The sequence below is a fragment of the Pongo abelii genome, chromosome 11 (genome assembly GCF_028885655.2).
Source record: "Pongo abelii isolate AG06213 chromosome 11, NHGRI_mPonAbe1-v2.0_pri, whole genome shotgun sequence".
NCBI classification, from domain to species: domain Eukaryota; kingdom Metazoa; phylum Chordata; class Mammalia; order Primates; family Hominidae; genus Pongo; species Pongo abelii.
Window position 1 is genome coordinate 106,244,139 of NC_071996.2, and position 25,974 is coordinate 106,270,112.

Sequence of the window (25,974 nt, forward strand, 5' to 3'; positions counted from 1 at the left end):
TGTATTTATTGAGACAGAGTCTCACGCTGTCCGCCAGGCTGTAGTGTAGTGGTGCAATCTCAGCTCACTGCAACTTCTGCCTCCTGGGTTCAAGCGACTCTTGTGCCTTGGCCTCTCGAGTAGCTGGGACTACAGGCATGTGCCACCACACCTGGCTAATTTTTGTATTTTTAGCAGAGATGGGAGTTCACTATGTTGGCCAGACTGGTCTCAAACTCCTGAGGTGATCCACCCACCTCGGGCTCCCAAAGTGCTGGGATTACAGGTGTGAACCACTGCGCCAGGCCAGATTTTGAATTCTTGTCCCAGATATCTGGCTACTTGCTTGAAGGTTTATTTGAATTTCACCTCAAATTCACCATATCCCATACTGAAATCATCTACCATGCAACAACTAGCTCCACTTCCAAAATTCCATGTCTGTGTAATGACAAATACTATTTCCTTAGATACCCAGGCATAAAGTTTTGTACTAATTTCTTCCTTTCCCACATTTAGGTAGTCACCAGATTCTTTTTCTTTTTTATTTTTTTGAGATGGAGTCTCGCTCTGTCACGCAGGCTGGAGTGCAGTGGCGCTGTCTTAGGTCACTGCAACCTCCACCTCCCAGGTTCAAGCGATTCTGCTGCCTCAGCCTCTTGAGTAGCTGGGACTACTTGCACATGCCACCAGGCTCAGCTAATTTTTGTATTTTTAGTAGAGACGGGGTTTTGCTATGTTTGTCAGGCTGGTCTCGAACTCCCGACCTCAGGTGATCCTCCCGCCTCAGCATCCCAAAGTGCTGGGATTACAGGCGTGAGCCACCGCGCCCAGAAGTAGTCACCAGATTCTGTTAGTTTTTCCTTTAAAGTATCTTTTTCTTTTTGGCCCATTTTTCAATAGGCCTTTGTCCTCTTGTGCTTGATTACAGGAATAGCCTGCCCCCTAACATCCTTGACCTTCCCATTTCTGGTCCCTAATGTATATTTTTCTAAGGCTACTTGTATTTGAAGATTGTTTTAATTGTCTTTTCTCAGTGCCCAATAAGTCGTGTTATTTTTTCCACATTATTTAGCCACTGTAGCTAGCTTCAAAGGCCTTTCATAATCTGGTATCATCCTACATTGTCCTACTTTATTTCCTACTTTTCTCAAACTCATCTTCATTCTTGTTAGCCTAGTCCTCCTACTTTCAACAGATACTCCAGAATTTTTCTTTAGCTCCTCCTTTACCCATTTTTATTTCCTTTTCCTAAATGTTACTTTTTTCTTCTACTTACCATTTCTAACTATTCTTCAAATCCCAATGCAAGTCCTACATATCTTTTCTATAAATTATCTAATGATTATTTTAGCCTTTACCTATTTCTCTCTTTAAATTATTTAGTATTAATTGTCATTCTTAATTATTTACTAGCTTAGGCCAGGTGTGGTGGCTCACTCCTCTAATTTTAGCACTTTAGGAAGCCAAAGGGGGCAGATCACTTGAGGTCAGGAGTTCAAGAACAGCCTGGCCAACGTGGCGAAACCCCATCTCTGCTAAAAATACAAAAATTAGCCAGGCATGGTGGTGGGCACCTGTAGTCCCAGCTGCTGAGGCAGGAGAATCGCTTGATTTTAGGAGACAGAGGTTGCAGTGAGCCAACATCACACCACTGCATTCCAGTCCATGACAGAGCAAGACTCCATCTCAAAAAAAAAAATTTAAAAATAAAATTATTTACTAGCGTGGGTTGTTCACTGTTAAATAACAATTAGACTTTTTGAGGAAAGGGACCATGCCTACTCTATATACAAACCATAGATGGTAGTGAATATTTAACTATCAGAATGCTTCATTGTTTTAAACAAATCTTAAAATGTGGGAAAGAAAAAATATTCTATTTTAATATTTTGAGAAAATTTCTTATAAAAAAACCTTGTGCTATATGTATTACATTTGTTAGGACATTATCAACAACTTAGAAAAGTTGTTGCTTTTCTAAGTAGAGTACATGTATGTATATACATATGTACGTATGTGTGTGTGTGTGTGTGTGTGTGTAGTTTTAGCTTTTTCTTCCCCTACCTTTTGTTAGTCATGGTTTTTCAGTGGTTTCCTAAAGTTACTGTTGTGATTGTTTGATGAGGGTTTTAAAAATCATTATTACAAGCCTCATGGAATGCTATGGATATTACAGCATTTATTAAAACAATCATGCAACCAAATCACCTTATGTTACAGCTATAGTGCATTGTGTGGCTTACCTAAAATCATCGTATATCTTGTAAGAAACTGAGTACTACTTGTCCGACAGACTTGAGTATGGTTGTCCAAGATGAACCACTTCTTTCCCAGTGAGGGGTTCTTTCTCCTCTCTCAAGCTGTATCAGTGATAAAAAAATTTTTGAGTTGGCTGGGTGTGGTGGCTCATGTCTGTCAGCAGTTTGGGAGGTTGAGGCGGGTGGATCACGAGGTCAAGAGATTGAGACCATCCTGGCCAACATGGTAAAACCCCATCTCTACTAAAAATACAAAAATTAATCTGGCATGGTGGTGCGTGCCTATAGGCCCAGCTACTCGGGAGGCTGAGGCAGGAGAATTGCTTGAACCCAGGAGGCGGAGGTTGCAGTGAGCTGAGATCATACCACTGCATTCCAGCCTGGTGACAGAGGGAGACTCCGTCTCAAAAAAAAAAAAAAAAAAAAAATTGGGTTAATGGCTGAGGAAATATTTTTTGCATTTTGGTTCAAAATATTGTTTAGTAATCTTTTATTTTTTGAATTTCTCATTTAATGATGTTTTACTATAGGCATTTTTTTCAGATTTGACTAAAGTGTATTAACTGGACAAATGTCAATACTGTATTAAAATGTTATCTGTAAGCCTGTTTATAAGTATATATAGTTTTGATTATATTATACTGATTTTTTTCTTTATTGACATATTCTAATTTTATTCATAAGTAAATTATAGTATAGCTAAAATTTATATTCATTTATTTGTAGTGAATATTTTGATAAAGAGTTGTCTAGGTTAGCGGAAAAATTATAAACATAAGCATTTTCATTATTTTAGAGGAAATTGCAGATAATGTATTGTTTGGCATCAGATTATCTCTTAACTATTATAACCCAAAGTACAGCCACAACAGTATTTTGATACCTTTCTATTTGTTAAATGTATTCTTCCTCTCTGCCCACATCTCTGTTCTTATTTCCTCTAAGGGGGAAACATACATGGAGTCAATTCTAGGTCTCTGCATTTCATTGTAAGAGATCACAGTTAACATGTTTTTTCTGTTGGTATTGAAAAAAAAGTTTCTCCCCTGCTGGGTGCAGCAGCTCATGCCTGTAATCCCATCACTTTGGGAGGCTGAGGCAGGCAGATCACCTGAGATCAGGAGTTCGAGACCAGCCTGGTCAACATGGCGAAACTGTCTTTACTAAAAATACCAGGCGTGGTGATGCACGCCTGTAGTCCCAGCTACTTGGGAGGCTGAGGCAGGGGAATCATCTGAACCCGGGAGATGGAGGTTGCAGTGAGCTGAGATAGCGTCATTGCACTCCAACCTGGGCAACAAGAGTGAAACTCCGTCTCAAAAACAAAAAAAAAAAGAAAGAAAAGAAAAAGTTTCTCCTCTAGTACAGGGATACTCAAATGGTTGTATTTAGATAATATCAATTAATTTACATTATTTATTTATACCTTGTTTTAGAAGGAATTTAAGAGAGCTTACAAAAAATACGTAAAATATATTAGCAAGGTAGAAATTAAAAGTGGGAGCTAAACAATAAAGAAAGACAAGGATGGGAACATAAATGGAAGTAAGAAAATACATGTCTTAACCAACTATGTGTGTGTGCATGTATACATGTACTTGTCTATAATCTAGATATATGCTTTTCAAAAGGGGAAACGTAGTTACTAAATTCTGTGCCTTTTAGATTTAAAAATTATGCTAATTTCCATAAGATAAAAGCAAACCATTAACTATTTTTGGTACTAAGAGCAGACAGAAATTTCTCTCAGAGAAGGATCTTTTTTTTTTTTTTAGACAGAGTCTTGCTCTGTTGCCCAGGCTGGAGCACAATGGCACAATCTCAACTCACTGCAACCTCCGTCTCCCAGGTTCAAGGGATTCTTGTGCCTCAACCTCCCAGGTAGCTGGGACTACAGGCAAGCACCACCACACCCAGCTAATTGTTGTATTTTTCGTACTGATGGGGTTTCACCATATTGGCCAGGCTGATTTCGAACTCTTGTCCTCGGGTGATCTGCCCACCTTGGCCTCCCAAAGTGCTGGGATTACAGGTGTGAGCCACTGTGCCTGGCCTCAGAGAAGGATGTTCATAAAAAGAATGTTGATATAATGAGCAAATTTTTCTATAGCCTTTTTGTCAATCAATCACAATTTTCATTGGGTTTCTAATAGATGCATGGCATCCTATCAAAATTAATCTCAAGCCTTCCTGCCTTCCCACCTTCCCGCCTTCTTACCTTCCTGCCTGCCCTCCTTCTCTCTTTCCCTCCTTCCCTCCCTCCCTCCTTCCTTCCCTCCTTTTTCCTTTCTCCTCCCAACCTCACCCCACCAAAAAAAATCAGTTTCAGTAAAGGAGGCCCCATAGGAAATGAGTACTTTGTGGTTAGTTTTACGCTGATCTGGATTGATCCAGGATAGAGTTTTAAATATCTGAAAGAATGGATATACATTATATGTTCTTGCAAGTTATCTTTTCTAAATATTCTTTCTCTCAAACAAGACGTTGATAAAGATAGTATGGCAATGAGTTTGTCATTATATTCCCTAACAAACACCTGGTTGAACTCAAATCAGACCCACTGGTTGTAATAGACCATTGATCTGAGGGCACAAATGACATTCTCTTGTGAAAGGTGATGAGTCTTCCATTTTGGACAACCATCTCATTACATTTATTATGCAATGAAGTGTATTTGCTAGTAATTTTGTTTAATTTCTACCACATGCAGAAAATTGGAGATTCATACCGTGGCTACTGTGTAAGTGAGACTGAATTAGAAAGTGTCCTAACATTTCACAAGCAGCAAACACAGAGTGTTTGGGGGACCCGTCAGTCTCCAAGCCCAGCCAAGCCTGCTACACGCTTGATGTGGAAATCCCAGTATGTCCCATATGATGGAATCCCATTTGTTAATGCAGGTACTTTTTTAAAGAATTATTTTAAAAGGTTCAGCAGCAGCCATAGTCCATTGTGAAACTGTGATTTTCCTAAGGTGATAACATTTTTATTTTGGTAGCTGACAATTGAATGCTAATTGATTAAAATGCATATTAAATTGAAAAAACTTATAGAAAATATAATCAATTACTTATATAAGATTGCATTTTAATATATCAATGAATAAATAAGACTTCTTTCATATACTGAAAAATGTCGAAGTTTCAGTTAAACCTATTTAATAAAATGTTAAAAGAGCAATTTTATTTTAAATATGTACATCAGCTGTGTTTTTCCCCTTCAGATTAAATATTTTAGCCTTCTCAATTTGTATTGTGGGAGAAATTTATGTCTGTTTTATGTAGCTTGTAACTCTGGAGTTACTGTATAGAATTTGTATATAATCTAGAGTTATAGAATTCTGATACTAAAGTTCTCAAGCATTAGGTATATTATATACAGTATTCTCAGACACTGGGTTAGTTGTTTACTAAGGGAGTAGAGTCTCAAGCAAATCTCTTAGACTAATTAGAGCCCCAAAGAATCTAAAACTAAGCAATTTATTTTAGGACTATGAGGGCACTAATTTAGCTGAAAGAGTTGCAGTTTCATCCTGGACCTCTGAGGTTAATGAGAAATACTTAAGAGAAGATGAGATAAATGTAACCACTTCTGCCTGAGTTTCATCAGTATTCTATGAAAGAAATGCAGCATTAAAAATAAATGAGCTGGGTTTTTTATTTATATATTTATTTATTTATTTTAAACGTGGTGGCTCATGCCTCTAATCCCAGCACTTTGGGAGGCCAAGGCGAGAGGACTGCTTGAACTCACGAGTTTGAGACCTGCCTGGGCAAAACAGGGAGACCTCATCTTTACAAAAAATAATAAATTACCTGGACATGGTAGCATGGGTCTGTAGTCCCAGCTATTTGGGAAGCTGAGGTGGAAGGATCACTTGACCTTTGGAGGTCAAGTCTGCAGTGAACCATGATCATGCCACTGCACTTCAGCCTGGGTGACAGAGTAAGACCCTGTCTTTAAAAAAAAAAAAAATTAACAAATAATAAAATGAACTTGAAATCCTATAGTCTTCCTTTTTCCCATCCTAGTTCTAATCTCCTTAACCCTCTATAGGTAGCTACTACATGAATTTCATGTGTATCATTCTAGTCTGTATTTTTATACTTTACCTTACATATTGTATCTACAATAAAATATTTTATTGTTTTGGATTTTTAAAAAATGTATAAATAGTAAAGTGTAGATACTGTTTTGCAAATATTTTCATTCACCCTTTTTTTTACATCTATTGGTATTGATAGTTATAAATCCTAGTTAATCCAATTTAATCATTGTATAATATTCCAGCATGTGACCAAACCACAAGTATTTTTCTATCGATCATCATTTAGATTGTTTCCAACTTTTCATTATTACAAAGAATGCTGTAGTCAAACCTCCACACTATATATACTCTAATGAAAAGCTGTAATTAGTTTTTCTAGAGTATATGCCTTAAAGTAGAATTGCTGGTTGTGAATTATGCCCATTTCATCTTTACAAGATTATCTTAAAATTGCTCTCAAAAGTGATTGTACAGGTCCAGAATCCCTTTGAATTTTTTTGGACCAGGTATATTTCAGAATTCTGAATTTTTTGAATGTAATATGGTAACATTATGGAATACTCCTAGCAGGTATTCTATAGACCAGCAGTCCCCAATCTTTCTGGCACCAGGGACTGGTTTTGTGGAAGACAGTTTTTCCACGGACCAGGATGAGGGATGGGGGATGGTTTTGGGATGACTCAAGCACATTACATTTATTGTGCACTTTATTTCCATTATTACTACATTGTAATATGTAATGAAATAATTACACAACTCACCAGAAATGTAGAGTCAGTGGGAGCCCTGAGCTTGTTTTCCTGCAACTAGCAGGTCTGAGCTGGAGGTGATCGGAGACAGTGAGAGATCATCAGGCATTAGATTCTGATAGGGAGCCGGCAACCTAGAGCCCTTGCATGTGCAGTTCATAATAGGGTTCGTGTTTCTATGAGAATCTAATGCTGCCGCTGATCTGACAGGAGGCAGGGCTCAGGAGGTAATGCAAGTGATAGGGAGTGGCTGTAAATACAGATGAAGCTTTGCTGGCTTGCCCACTGCTCACCTCCTGCTATACGGCCTGGTTCCTAACAGGCTGCAGACTGGTAGTGGTCCAGTCTGGAGGTTAGAGACCCCTGTTATAGCCAATATCACATAATCAAACACCAATTCTTTATTAGATAGTCACACCAAGAGAAACAAATAAAAACTATAAATAACCTCACACAGCCCAGGCCTGGTTTTGCAGCCAAGTGAGTCCTGAAAAAACTGTTTTCTGGGCTTTTTGGATTTCAGATTTGTACATAAGGGTTTGACAACTTGTACCAATTTTCACTCCTGTCAGCAGTGTGTGAAAATTTCATTTCCCCACTTTTACTTCATGACTTAGCATTGCCAGATGTTTAAAAATCTTTTTTTTTGTTTTTTGTTTTTTGTTTTTTGAGACGGGGTCTCACTCTGTCACCCAGGCTGGAGTACAGTGGTGTGATCTCAGCTCACTGCAATCTCAATCTCCTTGGCTCAAGAGATCCTCCTGCCTCAGCCTCCCGAGTAGCTGAGACTACAGGCATATGCCACCATGCTCAGCTAATTTTTGTATGTTTTTGGACAGATGAGGTTTTGCCATGTTGCCTCGGCTGGTCTCAAACTCCTAAACTCAAGCAATCTGCCCACCTCAGCCTCCCAAAGTGCTGGTATTACAGGCATGAGCCACTGTGCCCAGCCTTAAAAAACCTTTACATTATGGAAATTTTTACATGTGAATCAAAGTAGAGATAATAATATAAGAAACCCCATGACTCTAGGTATCTATCTTCCAGCTTCAACAACTGTCAGTATACGGTCAGTCTTGTCTCATACCCCTTACACTTCCTCATTCCCTAGATGGTTTTATAGCACATTTCAGATATATCATTCCATCTGTAATTACTAAAGTATATGGTGTATACCAAAGTATATATCTCTAAAAGATAAAGATTCCTTACATATGTATATACATATATGTGTATATATATATACAAACATACATATGTGACAATCCCATTATCACACTTAAGAAAATTAACAGTAACTTTTTAATGTTATAAAATGTTCAGTGTTTACATTTTCCCACTTATCTCACAGGTTTTTTTCCTCTCCTCAAAGGTCGTTGAAATTCAAATCCAAACGGGGTCCACAGACTGCATTTAGTTAATAAATCTCTTAAACTTCTTACCATTTGAAGATTTCTCTCCTCTTCTAGGTAGTTTGTTCTGTAATATTTGCCATATTCTGGGTTTTGCTTATTCCATCTGTGTGATGTAGTTTTTGTTCTTTATCTCTTGTATTTTCTGTAAACAGGTCTAGAGCCTTGATTAAATGCAGATTTGATTTTTGCAAGAATACCTCCTCGGTGTGCTGTGTACTTATTGCCATCTGTGTGTGTCTCTCTGTTTGTGGTGTTCAGATTGATCAATGGATTCAGTTGTTTTAGAGTATTGTCGAATGTTTTTATTTTTGCCATTCCAAGGAGTATGAGATAGTATTTTACTATTGTTTTAATTTGCATTTCCCTGTTTACTAGTAGAGTTGAACATCTTTTTCTTTGTTCATTTACTACCTTTTTTTTCTTTCTGACTTGGCTATTCATAGCCTTTGCCCATTTTTCTGAGTGGTTGTTTATGAATTATTTGTGATTGTAGTCTACATAGTAATTCTACATGGGGAATTACTATGTTATATATGTTATAAAATGCTATTTCTCACACTATTACTTTTATATTTACTTATGGTGTCTTTTAAACAGAAGTTTTTATATTTTAATGTCAGCTTTATCAACATTTGTAGTAGTAAATGGTGTTTTTATTTTATATTTTAAAACTTTGTTGTATCCTACAGTAGTGTAAGATATTAAACTTAAAATCTTAAGTTATATAATTTTCACATCTACTTATTTGTATTATCTATTGCTATGTAACAAATTATCCCAAACGTAGTGGCTGAAAACAAACGTTAATTATCTCACAGTTTCTGTGAGTCAGGAATCCAAGAGTGACTCAGCAAAGTGGTTCTGCTGCAGTCATCTCATGACTTGACTGAGGGAGGGTCTACTTTCAGATTCACTCTTGTGGCTGTCAGCAGGCCTTATTCCTTGCCACGTGGGCCTTTCCACAGAGCTCCCTTACCACATGGCAGCTGATTACATCCAGAGAGAGCAATTCAAGCAAGAGTAAGAGAGAGTACCCAAATGGTAGTTACAGTCTTTTTACAACCTAATATCAAAAATAACTTCCTACCACTTTGGCCATATTTATTAAACGTATTAGTAAGTCTAGCCCATATTCAAGGGGAGGGGATTACTCAAGGACATGAATACTAGAAGGCATGGATTACTGGGGGCCATCTTAGGGCTGGCTGCTGCATTAACAGCCCAAATAAAAATAAGAAAATAATTATAAAAGGAAATAAAAATTCAAATGATACCAATATTTATTAACCAAATGTAACATTTGCTCACTATTTATAAAACAGTATAAAAACCATATGTCAGGTGGGACGCAGTGGCTCATGCCTCTAAATCGCAGCCCTTTGGGAGGCCAGGGCAGGCGGGTCACTTGAGTTTAGGAGTTCAAAACCAGCCTGGACAACATGGCAAAACTCTGTCTCTACTAAAAATACAAAAATTAGCTTGGCATGGTGGCACACGCCTATAGTCCCAGCTACTCGGGAGGCTGAGGCAGGAGAACTGCTTGAACCAGGAGGTGGAGGTTGCAGTGAGCCAAGATTGCGCCACTGTGCTCCAGCCTGGGTGACAGAGTGAGACTCTGTCTCAAAAAAAAAAAAATTATATGCCAGTAGACATTCAGTAAATGTGGTATTCACTAATTTTCTTACCATAATTATGGTACGTTTGGTAAATTTTAAAATAAACTTTTAAATTTATATGTTTGTATATTTAAGTAAGACTTACTAATGTTTTCTTTCCTTAATGCTGTGCACTTGAAAGATTTTGACATTGCCACCACCAAGTTACTTTTAATCTAGTGTCTAGAATAGATGAACACTTGAATTAATATCAATAGTTGGTTTTGGCCCACAGGGAGTAGAGCTGTGGTAATGGAGTGTCAGTATGGGCCAAGAAGAAAAGGTTTCCAGTTAAAAAAAGTCAGTGAGCAGGAAAGCAGGTCTTGTCAGCTCTTCAAAGCCACTTGTCCAGCTCGGTAAGCTTTATTTTCTTTTATTTGTTTTTTATTAAGAACTTATTTTTGAATAGCTGATACACATATTTTTATTAGGTTTATACAGTACCAAAAAGTATAGAGTGAATTCTAAGTTTTCTCTTACCCATGTTTGTTCTGTCTTTAAAGCAACAACTCTTACTGGTTTTTTGAGTCATCTTCCAAAGATATTCTGTGTATATGGATGCATATAAAGGCAGAGAGACAGAGATCTCCTTCTTTACCCCTATAAATGTTGTTGAAAATCTCAGTAAAGCTCACTAATATTTTCTTTCCTTAAACTTAAATAGTAGTGTACCTTTTTTCTTGATATGAATTCACATAGATTTATTCTCAATCTGAATGCCTATTGTGGTTATCTGCTGCACAGATATGCTACATACTAGTGTGAATGTAATGACATTCTTTCCTTTTTTTCATTCTCAGTGTATCTCAAAGCTGACTCCATATATGTACATAAAAGTACTATTTTTTAATAGCCATATAATATTCTATTTATGAATGAATTATCATTTAATTCATGTAAGCTGTGAAAGGTATTCCTTATTAGTATTATACAAAGCTGCAGTTATTAATATTGTACATATTTGTGCATTCCTACAAGTGTTTCAGTAGGAAAAATTCCTAGAAATGACATTGCTAGGGCAAAGGCTGTATCTTTTAAAAATGTTGACAAATATTGCAAAGTTGCTTTTTAGAGCGATTTTATCAATTTAGCAGCAAATTATGAGACCAACGTAGTAAGTTTTAGATAGATTAGGACTACAGAGTAGTCATTGCTCTTGGTAAGGATGAAAAATATGAACCAATGAAAGATTTTACAGTGTCCTTTATGAATGTAAATTTTTTAGACATTGAAAGTATTTTAAGACTTAAAATATATTGAAAGTGTTTTAAACTATTAAGTAAAATAAAAAATTTAAAAGATAATATGTAGTGGTTGGACTTAGTTGATCTTTGAAACACTTTTAGCGTCACATCTCATATTATAAATACCTTAGCATTCTTGGCCGAGCATGGTGGCTCACGCCTGTAATCCCAGCACTTTGGGAGGCCGAGGTGGGCGGATCACGAGGTCAGGAGTTTGAGACGAGCTTGGCCAACTGGTGAAACCCTGTCTCTACTAAAAATACAAAAAATTAGCCAGCCGTGGTGGCAGGGCCCTGTAATCCCAGCTACGCGGGAGGCTGAGGCAGGAGAATCGCTTGAATCCAGGAAACGGAGGTTGCAGTGAGCCGAGACTGCGCCACTGCACTCCAGCCTGGGCAACAGAGCAAGACTCTGTCTCAAAAAAATAAAATAAATAAAATAAAATAAATACCTTAGCATTCTCAAGAAGTTTTTAAAGCCCATTTACAAGGTTTTTCATATTTAATCCTATAATACTAACTTTAGGTAATATTTAAACCTGACTGTGAAACAAACTTTCAGTTGCTTTTTTTTTTTCCATTTAGCCTTGACTTGAAACTTATCAACTGTTTCTTAAATATAAGCAATATAAAAACTTTAGGTATAACTTGGGAGAAAACCTCTACATGTGAAGAAATAATTTTATTTTCCATCATTCTACAAGTACTTTTTGACTATCTACTCTGTGCCCAGAAACTACGTTGGGTGCCATAGGAAGGAGGGAAACCAAAAGAGGAATAAAATTTTACTTAATCCCGGGGAACGGATCAGGAAACAAAAACTAGTAGACAACATGATAGTATAGAATATAGTGTGAAATATATGATTTAACTACCTATTTAGGTATTTAAAGAAGGAATATATCCATACAAATTCATGGCAGGAAAGAAAGTACAATTTAAATTGGATGATGAAGTTTAAATTGAATTTGGGTGGCTAGAGTTAGAGGGATGATATTGTAGGTTAGGAGAACCATATAAATAAAGCTATAGAGGCCGGGTGCGGTGGCTCACGCCTATAATCCCAGCACTTTGGGAGGCTGAGGTGGGCGGATCACTTGAGGTGAGGAGTTTGAGACCAGCCTGACCAACATGGTGAAACCCTGTCTCTACTAAAAATACAAAAAAAATTAGCCAGGCATAGTGACACATGCCTGTAATCCCAGCTACTGGGGAGGCTGAGGCAGGAGAATCACCTGTGACATTGAATTATCAAGTGGATTTAAGTAATGAAAGATTGGAGGCACAGGCCTGGAAGGAGGCTATTAAAGTAATCCAGGGCCAAGCATGGCAGCTCATGCCTGTAATCCCAGCACTTCAGGAGGCCGAGGTGGGCGAATCACCTGAGGTCGGGAGTTCCAGATCAGCCTGACCAACATGGAAAAACCCTGTCTCTACTAAAAATACAAAATTAGCCAGGAGTGGTGGCACACGCCTGTAATCCCAGCTACTCGGGAGGCTGAGGCAAGAGAATCACTAGAATCCGGGAGGCGGAGGTTGCGGTGAGCTGAGATCATGCCATTGCACTCCAGCCTGGGCAACAAGAACAAAACTCCATCTCAAAAAATAAATAAATAAATAAATAAATAAATAAATAAAGTAAGTAAGTATTCCAGGCATGAGGTGATTATGCCTTCCAGGAGAATGAAGAGAAGGCAAATCTAGGGGAAAAAAATGGTAAAATCTGTAAGTACTTAGATATTTTTACTCAAATAATGTTTACTTTTAATTTGCTAAGTATTAATACAACTGAGAATATGGCATATATTTTACATAAGCCTCTGAATACTTTACAGATAAATTGAATTTTCTCTAAGCTTGAATGCTTAAAGTAGACTTCTGGTTGATAAGATAGATTATCTTGAGATTATAATATAATGTAACAAATTCTTCTTTATCTTGTATAAAGGATTTACATTAAAAAGGTACAGAAGTTTCCTGAATATAGAGTTCCTACAGACCCCAAAATTGACAAGAAAATTATCAGAATGGAGCAGGAGAAAGCTTTTAACATGCTAAAGAAGAACTTGGTAGATGCTGGTGGTGTTCTTAGGTATGACATTTTTATAGTTCTTTTATTTTACAAATTAATTAGCTCAATTTCCAAGAATTATTTTGTAAGGGAAATTATAGTTTTCCAATTATTTCATTAAGTAATGGTTTTATAAGGTAGAGATATCAATAGTTCCCTAGATATTAAATTGATTTGCCACTGTGTAAGCCATTGAGTTTCTCAGCCCCAAGTTGTAGATAATTCAGACCAAAGAATTATTCCATACTGTATAGCATATACTCTGTATACCATATACCATGTAAAAGCTTTTTCTCAAAATGACAAAGACATACTTAATACACTTTATTATATATTTAGTACTTTGTTTTAGATACTTACTATGAGCAGAAACTTCAGCCGCCTGTCATTTTTTTAAAACTAATCTTTGATTACTTACGGCAGCCAGAAATGAATTCTAAGCCGTAAATAAAATTCCATTTCACTCCTTTTATGCTTTAGGTTTTAAATGAGAAATACTAGCATTCTTTTTTACTTTCCTTTATGTGTCAGTCTGGGTGAATAATTTGTTATTGTATAATGGATTTAAGTGTATGGAATATCGTTTTTGTGTGATCTTTAAAAAAAACTTTCAGGTATATGAAAAATAAATTGAGTCAATAATTAGATCCTTCAATGAAAGTCAAAAATATCACTAAAAAAATTAGATCCTGCAGTTTGAAGAGCATTGCATATAATTTTTAAGTAGGCATTATCAGTCATTGTAAGAATTTTATACAGAAATATCAATTAAAGCAGTATCCTACCAGATTAGTTCATTTTCCTACCGTCTACTTTTCTTTTTTTTTTTTGCATGGCTCTCCAAGAGATCTGCATTCACCTTTAGTTAATTCTCTTGCTCACTTGGCCAGCAGGAGCTGGGAGTGCTGCAGAGGCAGTATGTTGAGCTCCTGTGAGGGAAGAATCAACCATAAAGTTCAATCTTGACAGGTTCTATCTTTGGTTGGAAGGATGGTAGGTGTAACAGAGAAGTGTAATTTGGGACGAATGTTTGATGAATGGGAAAATACACAGTTCAAAAGATGATGATTTACAATGTCTTCTCTTTATTTTGAGGTAAAATATACTTAATATGAATTTTCTCGTGAACCCAAAATAATACAATTAATATGAAATTTAAAATGCCATTTTCATATATACTTAAAATCCCTGTATCTCCCTCAACTGTAGGACCACAGTGAAAGTCTATAAATATTTACAAATATTTTAATTTAATTGGATATAAAGCAGATCTTAGATCATTTTAAATTTTGATATGAAATAACCATATATAATTTTTTCTTAAAGGATTAATCCTTTTCTTTATGAGTATTAACCTAAGTAATTATGATTCCTACTTTGGTCTAATAATATTAAATAATTTTAATGTTTAAATTTTAGTAATTTTAAATATTTTCTCTTACCAGGTGGTATGTACAGTTACCTACACAGCAAGCTCATCAGTATCATGAATTAGAGACTCCCTGCCTCACTTTGTCACCTTCTCCTTTTCCTGTGGCTTCTCTTGAAGAAGAGGAAACTGCAGTTAGAGATGAGAATTTTGCATTACCCTCACGTTTACATCCTCAAGTAGCACATAAGATTCAAGAATTAGTATCACAGGGAATAGAACAAGTGTATGCAGTAAGGAAACAGCTAAGGTACAATAGAAGAGCATTGTTCTTTTACATTTTTCAGTTTTGTTTGTTGCTTTAAATAATACAGTGAACGTTGGAGATATTTTCCAAAATATATGCTATCAGGGTAGATAAGGAATATAGTTTATTAATTTATTAAAATAATCTTATTTATAAACTGATCGTTTTCTAACATGCTTGGCAAGTAATGGTGTAATATGGTTTATTATAATTCTGATTACTCATTTGAGACATTCTATATTTGGATTTGGCAAATTGGACTATTTCTAAATGATGTATAAAATGAATTAGTTAATAAATACTTTTAGAGAAGAAAACCTTTGTAGAACCAAAGATTTTAAAACCTAGGCCAAGATACTATTTCAAACTATTTGAAATGCAGTTAAATTTTATTACAACACAATAATTTGGATAATTCTTCATCTAATGAAATTTTATTTGTAGTACTCTGGTCTAAGTTTTTTGATCCTCAGGAAATAATAATTATATAAGTAATTATATAATTACTTATTTTGTGTGTGCCAGGTACTGTGCTAGGCTTTTTACATGTATGATCTCATTTAGTCTTACAATAGCACTATAAAGTTGGTATATTTATCCCAATTCTACACATGAGAAACTAGAGTCTCAGAGTGGTTAAATAATTGGCTTAAGAGGCAGTGCAGAGTCAGGTGCAGTGGCTCATGCCTGTAATCCCAGCACTTTGGGAGTCCGAGGAGGGCAGATCATGAGGTCAGGAGATCGAGACAATCCTGGCCAACATGGTGAAACCCTGTCTCTACTAAAAATACAAAAATTAGCTGGGTGTGGTGGCACGCACCTGTAGTCCCAGCTTCTCGGGAGGCTGAGGCCGGAGAATTGCTTGAACCCGAGAGGCGGAGGTTGCAGTGAGCCGAGATCGCGCCACTGCACTCTACCCTGGCTACAGAGCGAGACTCCGTCTAAAAAAAAAAAAAAAAAAAAGGCAGTGGCAGAACTGAAATTTAGGCCTAACTCTATAGCCTGTGCCCATTACCATGATTTATGATACTTAGCCTTGCTCTTACTGATTATTGTGTAATCTGATCTGAATAGCAAAATAAATATAGTAAGCCCCCTCTTAAAGTCATCAATAGCTTCTTGAAAACTCCTACTTTAAGCGAAAGGAAATACAGCAGGTCCTTGAGTTATATTGTTCTGTTCAACGTCTTTTCTTTTGTTGTTTTTTTAACTTTTTTTGTAAAAGAAACAGGGGTGTTGTTTTTTTAACTTTTTTTGTAAAATAAACAGGGGTCTTGCTATGTTGCCCAGGCTGGTCTTGAAGTCCTGGCCTCAAGTGATCCACCCAAGAAGATGGGATTGCAGAAGCAAGCCACCGCAGCTGGTTCAGTGTTGTTTTCTTATAGCATTGGAGAAAATAATTTGGTTTTGTTACATGTCCTTTCACTTAAGGTCTCAGTTTCCAGGAACCTAACAATGATGTTAACTGAGAGCTTACTGTAATTCCTAGAATTATTTCCTAATTAATACATGACTTTTCTGTTTAGCAGTTTTCTCAGACATTTTATATTTATTTCCACTGGGGCATCATTAGCATAAGGCAAACATTTGGTAAAGCCATTCACTATTTACTAAACCTGAATCTTAAGAAGGGAAGTATAATACAGTTCTGCGATTTGGTCCACCAAATGTAATAAGCATATATATGTTAAATTTTATCATTTCTTTTATGTATTGATTTTTTATACAATTAAATAACAGTGCTGCCTTCTATTTCTATCTTCTTTTGTCTCTGTGTAAAATTCAAGCCCATCATATTTCATATAATATTAATTGATACTTTTGGAAGCAATGTAACATGATGTTTACGCACATAACCTGGGTATAGGCCCAAGCTCTCTTATTTACTAGGTAGGTGTATGATTTTGGGCAAATTATTTCACTTCTACAGTCCTTAGTTCTATCATCTGTAAAGTGGGAATGATAATTGTACCTATGTCGTTGATCATTAAGGGTCAAAGGAGATATTTGATGTGAAGTGTTCCATACAGTGCCTGACATAATAAGCATTAAAAACATTATTATACGTAAACTGAAAATAATGATTTCTTTAAATGCATAAAAATATCAAAGCTCAGCTGGGCGTGGTGGCGCATGCCTGTAATCCCAGCACTTTAGGAGGCTGAGGCGGGCGTATCTCGAGGTCAGGAGATCGAGACCAGCCTGGCCAACATAGTGAAACCCCGTCTCTACTAAAAATACAAAAAATTAGCCGGGCGTGGTGGCACACTCCTGTAGTCCCAGCTACTCGGGAGGCTGAGGCAGGAGAATCGCTTGAACCCGGGAGGCAGAGGTTGCAGTGAGCCGAGATCACACCACTGCACTCCAGACTGGGCGAGAAAGCGACACTCCATCTCAAAAAAAAAAACAATAACAAAACTCACTCTAATATATTTAGATGTTTTACCAATGAAAATATTACATTTCTATAGTCTGCAATAATTCTATGTTGTATGGAAAAAGTTTAAGTAGGAAAATATAAATTACTTACAGAGCTATAAACCATACTTTATAGAAGTTTATACTGAAAAAGAACTTTTCTGTCTTTTGATCTAAAGGCATATTGCTAAATGGTTTATGTCTTTATTCCATTTTGTATTCTTTACAGAAAATTTGTGGAAAGGGAACTGTTCAAACCCGATGAGGTACCTGAAAGACATAATTTATCTTTTTTTCCAACTGTAAATGATATAAAAAATCACATCCATGAGGTACAGAAATCCTTGAGAAATGGAGATACGGTATATAACTCAGAGATTATTCCGGCAACGGTATGATTACAACCATAATTCCTTATTACAGAGTCTTTCTCAGCTTCTATTAATATTTAGTCTAATAAGAATGGCTAGTGTTAGGCCATATGAATAACTGCAATATAAGAAAATACAATAGGCCGGGCGTGGTGGCTCATGCCTGTAATCCCAACACTTTGGGAGGCCGAGACGGGTGGATCACCTGCGGTTAGGAGTTTGAGATCAGCCTGGCCAACACAGTGAAACCCTATCTCTACTAAAAATACAAAGATTAGCTGGGCGTGCTGGTGGGCGCCTGTAATCCCAGCTACTTGGGAGGCTGAGGCAGGAGAATCACTTGAACTCAGGAGGTGGAGCTTGCAGTGAGCTGAAACTGCACCACTGTACTCCAGCCTGGGAGACTCAGCAAGACTCCATCTCAAAAAAATATATATATATAGCATCTTTTTCTTAAAATGTAAATACTCTGAATGTTGAGAGAATGACTAAAAGTTTTTTATTACTTTCACAAGAAGAAAAATCAGTGAATTCCCAACTCTATAATAAAAACACTGGCCAGGCACAGTGGCTTGTGCCTGTAATCCCAGCACTGTGGGAGGCCGAGGCGGGTGGATCACCTGAGGTCAGGAGTTCGAGACCAACCTGACCAACATGGCAAAACCCCATCTCTACTAAAAATACAAAAAACAGCTGGGTGTGGCCGGGCTCAGTGGCTCACGCCTGTAATCCCAGCACTTTGGGAGGCTGAGGTGGGCAGATCACAAGGTCAGAAGATCAAGACCATCCTAGCTAACACATCTCTACTACAAAAACAAAAAATTATCCGGGCATGGTGGCAGGTGCCTGTAGTCCCAGCTACTCGGGAGGCTGAGGCAGGAGAATGGCGTGAACCCGGGAGGCGGAGCTTGCAGTGAGCCAAGATCGCACCACTGCACTCCAGCCTGGGCAACAGAGTGAGACTCCGTCTAAAAAAAGAAAAAAAAAATTAGCTGGGTGTGGTGGCGTGCGCCTGTAATCCCAGCTACTCAGGAGGGTGAGGTAGGAATCGCTTGAACCTGGGAGGCGGAGGTTGCAGTGAGCTGAGATAGCACCACTCCAGCCTGGGAGACTGAGTGAGACTTCATCTGAAAAACAACAACAAAAAACCACTAATCTTTATTTTAAAATCAACATGTATTTTCTCTGTAAAAATTATTCTTACTCATTTAACAGACATTTATTGAGTACTATTGTATATATTTCCCCTCCCTTTTTTTAATAAATGGGCAAATTTAAATACAGTTGTTTGGGCCGGGCGCGTTGGCTCATGCCTATAATCCTAGCACTTTAGGAGGCTGAGGCAGGTGGATCACCTGAGATCAGGAGTTTGAGACCAGCCTGGCCAACACAGTGAAACCCCATTTCTACCAAAAATACAAAAATTAGCCAGGCATGGTGGCAGTTGCCTATAGTCCCAGCTGCTCAGCAGGCTGAGGCAGGAGAATCACTTGAATCCAGGAGGCGGAGGTTGCAGTGAGCCAAGATCATGCCGTTGCACTCCAGCCTGGGTGACAACAGCAAAACTCCATCTCAATAAATAAATATATATCCATCCATTCATCCATCCATCCATCCATCCATCCATCCATCCATCCATCCATCCATCCATACAGTTCTTCATACCTGATTGCCCAAAGTGATAATGTTGGTTCCATATGCCATTTATGGATATCAGTTTAACTCATACTTTTTTTTTTTTTTTTGAGACAGTCTCTCTCTCTCTTGCTCAGGCTGGATTACCGTGGCATGATCCTGGCTCAGTGCAACCTCCATCTCCCAGGTTCAAGCGATTCTCTTGCCTCAGCCTCCCAAGTAGCTGGGATTACAGGTTTCAGCCACCATGCCCGGCTAATTTTTTTGTTTTTATTAGAGACGGGTTTCACCATGTTGGCCAGGCTGATCTCAAACTCCTGACCTCATGTGATCTGCCCTCCTCGGCCTCCCAGAGTGTTGGAATTACAGGCGTGAGCCACCGTGCCCGACCTTAACTCATAGTTTGATATGGTAGTTTCTCCCTGATAGTCATTTCTGTGAAAATTCTGCCTACTCTGAAGAGATTAATTACCCAGAAACAACTAATTACAATACAGCCAGTGATTATGCCATTAAAATCTGAGACGTAGTATCTTTTGCTTTCCTAACTTGTCATCCAAATGCAGTATCTGAAAAAATATGGATATTTTAAAAGCCAAAACTATTTCTTACAATCCATAACTCTTTGTCTTTTTTCTTTTTTTTTTTTTTTTTGAGATAGAGTTTCACTGTCACCCAGCCAGAGTGCATTTGTACAATCATGGCTCGCTGCAGCCACAACTTCCAAGACTCAAGCAGTCCTCCCACCTTAGCCTCCTGGCAGCTGGGACTACAGGCACCAGCCATTACACCCAGCTAATTTTTTAAGTTTTTGTAGAGACTGAGTCTCACTTTGTTGCCCAGGCTAGTCTCAAACTCCTGGCCTCAAGCACCTCTCCACCCTTGGCTTCCCAAGCCTTATGGGCGTTACCCACTGTACCCAGCCCAATAACTCTTAATTATTCACTATCTAAATGTTAGAAGTAGTCCTTGTCATCTACACTTGTTGTCTAAATCCTTGCTATCTGAACTCAGGAATTTAACGTATTTGTATAGTAAAGTATACTTGTGCTTGAAGAATGTGAACAAGTGAAGAGAGTAGTTGCAGAATAAATCACATACTGTGAATAAAATATGACAGTTGTAATGACGTCTTAAGATATTTTTCAATATAAGAGTTTTATTTTTACTGAAATAAATGTTCCCATTTCAGCTTCAATGGACTACAGACAGTGGGAATATTCTCAAGGAGACCGTGACAGTTACATTTGCAGAAGGTAGGTTTTCTTGAATACCTTTAAAATATAAATTCAAATGGTGTTTAACTGGAAGGAACTTAAGATATTATCTCACCTAATCAAATTTTATAGATAAGGAAACCAGGATCCAAAGACGTAGGAGCAGCTATGTTATGGTTTATCAACATACTTCCTGCTATTTTAATTTCCTCTTATACTTTGTTTTTAATGCTTTTTTATGACTGACATTTTGAAGCTGATAACTAGCACAGTTAACTGTAGCTAATTCACTATAAGTCTGGCTAATTCCAGTAGTAATAACCCTAAGATGCCCTGATCTGGGAACTATGGTCCATTTTTTATGGTTGCTTTTTCTCATGTGTTGTTACTGCTGTGCCCTTTCAATATTCCAAACTTATTTCCACCCTTTTGCATTTCTTCTCTCTTCTGGAAATGTCTTTTTTCTTACGCATGGCAAACTCCTCTTAGTACTCAAATTGTAATCTCTTTTAAGTACATTCATAACTTCACCCCCTATATAAAGTTAAACCTCTGAATTTATTTTTTTGTTTTGGAGACAGTCTCACTCTGTCACCCAAGCTGGAGTGCAGTGGTGCGTTCTTGGCTCACTGAAACCTCAGCCTCCTGGGTTCAAGTGGTTCTCCAGCCTCAGCCTCCCGAGTAGCTGGGATCACAGGCGCACACCACCATACCTGGCTAATTTTTGTATTTTTAGTAGAGACAGGGTTTTGGCATGCTGGCCAGTCTGATCTCAAACTCCTGACCTCAGGTGATCCACCACCGTGGCCTCCCAAAGTGCTGGGATTACAGGCATGAGCCACTGCACCTGGCCAAACCTCTGAATTTCTACAATGAGCAACTGACTGATAGCATTTACTGAGCTCAGCAACACTGGCAAAAGAATAGAGCATTGGTAGGACAGGAGAGAGAATAAAGGACTTATTAGATTTGTAAAGTTGAGTATCTGAGCCATTTCAGTGGAGTGGATTGGGAGGAAGCCATATTGGGGTGATTGAAGAGTGAATGGGAGATGAGGAAGGAGTAGGGACTCCTTAAAAAGTGTACCACTTTTTCAGGAATTTTGCAATAGCAAATGGGGTTGAGGGAAGGTATTTTAAGAGTAGAGAACTGAAAAGATAGATGAAGATGGTGATGGGAAGTTGAAGAAACTTCCGTTGGCTTTCCTTTTCTCTGTAAGAGTGCTAAGGATAAGGAAAGGTTTCAAGAAGGGTGGCATGGATTTGAGGGAAATGCAAATTAGAAATTATCCTGGATAGAGAGTGAAACATTGCCAGATACAGGTGAAGGTCCAATCAAAGTTAATAGTGAATTGGTATTAGTAGAATTAGTGAGTTTCTTTTTCAGTGGCACTCAGCTTCCCGTGTATTGGTGCAGGAAAGCCATTTTTATGCCGAGTTAGGGTTTTACTGGAGGGATATGACCAAAGGACAGAGAGGCAAGAGAGTTTAGGTACTTGTGAAAGAGTGACTGAAATTATAGACCTAGGACTGTAAGCTGGATGGGGAAAGAATTTTATTAAGAAAGAGGTTGATGGATCTGAAGAAAACTGAGGGATTAATTGACTGGAGGTTCACATGAGGTTGAAGAACAATTGTAGTGAAGTACCTGAGCAAAATCTCTGGAAGAATAAGAGGTTGTAGCTGGGCACGGTGGCTCACACCTGTAATCTCAGCACTTTGGGAGGCCAAGGTAGGTGGATCGTTTGAGGTCAGGAGTTTGAGACCAGCCTGGCCAACATGGTAAAACCTCATCTCTGCTAAAAATACAAAAACTAGCTGGGCATGGTGGCACATGCCTGTAATCCCAGCTACTCAGGAGGCTGAAGGAGGAGAATCGCTTGAACCTGGGAGGCAGAGGTTGCAGTGAGCTGAGATCATGCCACTGCACTCCAGCCTGGATGACAGAGCAAGACTCCATTTCAAAAAAAGAATAAAAATCTAAAAATAAGAATAAGAGGTTGTGATCAGAGAATGAGATGTTTGAACTTGAGATTTTAGAGGTAGGATCATCCAGAGTATGATGATAGTGGTGGGTGACTACAGTAGTGAAGTAAAAGGACATTAATAATGAAGAAGCGAAGAAATGCATGAGTGCTGTTTATTCCTCTCAGTGGTCCATTGAGAAAGGACTCTTATGCTGATTTTACAGATGAGGAAGCTGAAGTTTAGAAACTAAGTTATAGGATGGGTGCAGTGACTCACGCCTGTAATCCCAGCACTTTGGGAGGCCAAGGCAGGTGGATCGCCTGAGGTCAGAAGTTCGAGACTAGCCTGGTCAACATGGTGAAACCCTGTCTCTACTAAAAATACAAAAATCAGCTGGGCATGGTGTCACACGCCTGTAGTCCCAGCTACTCAGGAGGCTGAGGCAGGAGAATTGCTTGAACCCGGGAGGCAGAGGTTGCAATGAGCCGAGATTGCGTCATTGCACTCCAGCCTGGGCAACAGAGCAAGACTGTCTCAAAAAAAAAAAAGAAAGAAAGAAACTGAGTTATATAGCATATTGAAGGTCACACAGAAAGCCAGTGCTTAAATCCATTCTTCTCTGATACTGTGGCCATTTTAAAATTAGTCAGTTGTATTATGGAAGCAATAAATATTCACTGATAATTAGGTTTTCTCTTTCTGTTTTGAGACAGGGTTTCACTCTGTCACCCATGGTTGAGTGCCGTGGGACGATCTTGGCTCATTGTACCCTCTGCCTCCCAGGCTCCAGTGATCCTCCCACCTTAGCCCCCCAAGTAGCTGGGACTACAGGCACATGCCACCACGCCCGGCTAATTTGTGTATTTTTACTAGAGGCAAGGTTTCACCATGTTGCCCAGGCTGGTCTCAAACTCCTGGTCTCAAGTTATCCATCTGCCCTGGCCTCCCAAAGTGCTGAGATTACAAGCGTGAGCCACTTTGCCTGGCTGATAATTAGTTCTTCACTGACTTAAAGAGATGAATATATTTGGGTTAACATATAAGAATTACATGAGAATGATTCAGATTCCCTACAATTAGTTTAAATTTGAGATACTAAGAAAACAGAGTTTTTATTTTTATTTATTTATACCAAAATGAGTTATTGAAATAAATTTAATGCTGTTATCATTAAAGACCAATTTTTCCAGGTATTGTCCTAGTTACTAGGGCTACAAAAGGTGAATTAAGTTTGGTGTTAATTGAGAAGCTCCTTAGATTTCACACTTCTAGAGAAGTTTAGTATAGTCCAGCATTATAGTACGGAGAACACACTAGATTCGAGTTACAGATATAGCATCTTTCAAGGTAAAAAAAAAATATATATATATATAGTTGTGCCTCTGTATCTATGGGTTCTGCATCCATGGCTTCAACAAACCGCTGACCAAAAATATATTTTTAATTGGATGTATACCAAACATGTACATATATTTTTTCCCTGTTATAATCTAGAGATGATTTAAAGTATATTGGAAGACTTCTACATTGTATTGTGTATTATAGGTAATCCAGAGAGGATTTAAAGTTTGTGGGAGGATATGCTTAGATTATATGCAAATACTATGCCATTTTATATCAGGAACTGAGCATCTGCAGATTTTTATTTCTGATGGAGGTCCTGGAACCAGTCTTCCATGGATATGGAGGGACAATCCCATTCTAGATCTACCGAATTAAAATTAATGGAGGTTAAACCTAGGAATCTATATTTTCTTAAACATCCCTTAGAGATTCTCATTATGTGCCAGGTTCTGCAAATAGTGGGCTACATCAGCAGTCCCCAGCCTTTTTGGCATCAAGGACCGGTTTTGTGGAACACAATTTTTCCACAGACCCAGGGTGGAGAGTTGGGGGGATGGTTTTGGGATTAAACTGTTCCACCTCAGATCATCAGGCATTAGATTCTCATAAGGAGTGTGCAACTTAGACCCAAGAATCTAATGCTTCTGCTGATCTAACACGAGGTAGAGCTCATGCAGTAAGACTTGCTTGCCCCGTGCTCACCTCCTGCTGTGCAGCCCAGTTGCTAACAAGGCACAGACTGGTAGGGTCAGGGACCCTTGGGCTAGATGACTTATTGAAGTCCTTTGCAAAACTTTGAAATTATTTCCTATTTTAGTTCTTATAGAAAGGGTTGTAATAAAGTATTTTATGACTTCATAGAAGCCATAAAAATTATTTTGTTTTAATAGTTTCTTTAATATAATTTAGGAAATTCACCAGGAGAATCATTCACCACCAAAGTGGAAACAAATCAGACTGGGGGTTCTTTGTCTCCTGAGCCAACCCACTTGCTCTCCTCACTCTCCTCATTTCAGCCCAAAATATTTACACAACTACAGGTAGGTATCCAGTAAAATATCCAAATTTGAGGTCCTTCTCTTTATTCCTCCATTTACCTCTTCTTCTCCTAGGGATTTTAGAGAATTGTTACAGAATTATAATAATGATCAAATATGTTTTCATTGTTAATTTCCTGATCTTTTTGTTTCTTGATTTAAGATAATTCAAACAGTATGTTTTTTAAAAGTTTAAGGTTGACTATGAATGCAATAAATTTAGTTGTACTACTTTTCCCTTGATTCTTGTTTCTTTCTTCATTTAATAATTATTTTTAACCGTACTCTTTTTATTTATTCAGATTTTTTGTCAAAAGAATAGTATATCCTATGAGAATATCATACATAGGAAATTCAAACATTTTGATGTACTCTTTTTGGTTTAAAAGGGTTTGCAGTTACAACCAAGGTTCACCTCTCCTGAAGAATCACCAGCTGTGATATCAGTAAATAACCAGCCGTCCTCTAGTCCTTCAGGACTTCTGGATACAATAGGAAGTGCTGTAATGAATAATAATTCTCTACTGCTTGGTCAAAGTCATAGCCTTCAAAGAGATACATGCTTAACCCAAAACAATAGTACTGCCTCCACCATGGGTAACCTTCCAGAACCAGATCAAAATCTAGTTGCAATGGACGAGCTGGTAGAAGTTGGAGATGTTGAGGATACAGGGAATCTGGAAGGAACTGTTCATCGGATTCTGTTGGGAGAAGTGCAGACTATTCCAATACAGATTATAGACAACCACTCAGCTCTTAGTAAGTTGAAATCAATTTATGATGTTATTGTTGTAACCTTTGTGGATTATCATCACTATATTATACTATAGATAAAACTATTTTTTTTACCCAGTGGGTCTATGATATTATATAAATGAAGCAAAATTA

General features: G+C 37.9%; 1 protein-coding gene across 24 annotated transcripts in view; it reads left to right on the forward strand.

The window, feature by feature from the left end:
* CARF (calcium responsive transcription factor) overlaps positions 1-25,974 on the forward strand; it is an 88,113-nt gene that overhangs the window by 44,935 nt on the left and 17,204 nt on the right. For 22 of the 24 annotated variants that reach the window (XR_008522641.2, XR_008522639.2, XM_054549018.2 and 19 more), the window contains 8 exons: positions 4,951-5,140; positions 10,343-10,463; positions 13,299-13,442; positions 14,867-15,100; positions 17,745-17,907; positions 20,714-20,777; positions 24,959-25,089; positions 25,476-25,845. Coding sequence is in view for 22 of the 24 variants with exons in the window: in XM_054549018.2 (XP_054404993.1) it covers positions 4,951-5,140; positions 10,343-10,463; positions 13,299-13,442; positions 14,867-15,100; positions 17,745-17,907; positions 20,714-20,777; positions 24,959-25,089; positions 25,476-25,845 (1,417 nt within the window). In the remaining 2 variants the exon portion in view is untranslated. The remainder of the gene's footprint in view (positions 1-4,950; positions 5,141-10,342; positions 10,464-13,298; positions 13,443-14,866; positions 15,101-17,744; positions 17,908-20,713; positions 20,778-24,958; positions 25,090-25,475; positions 25,846-25,974) is intronic. The other 2 variants (XM_054549025.2, XM_054549026.2) reach the window with 1 other exon arrangement.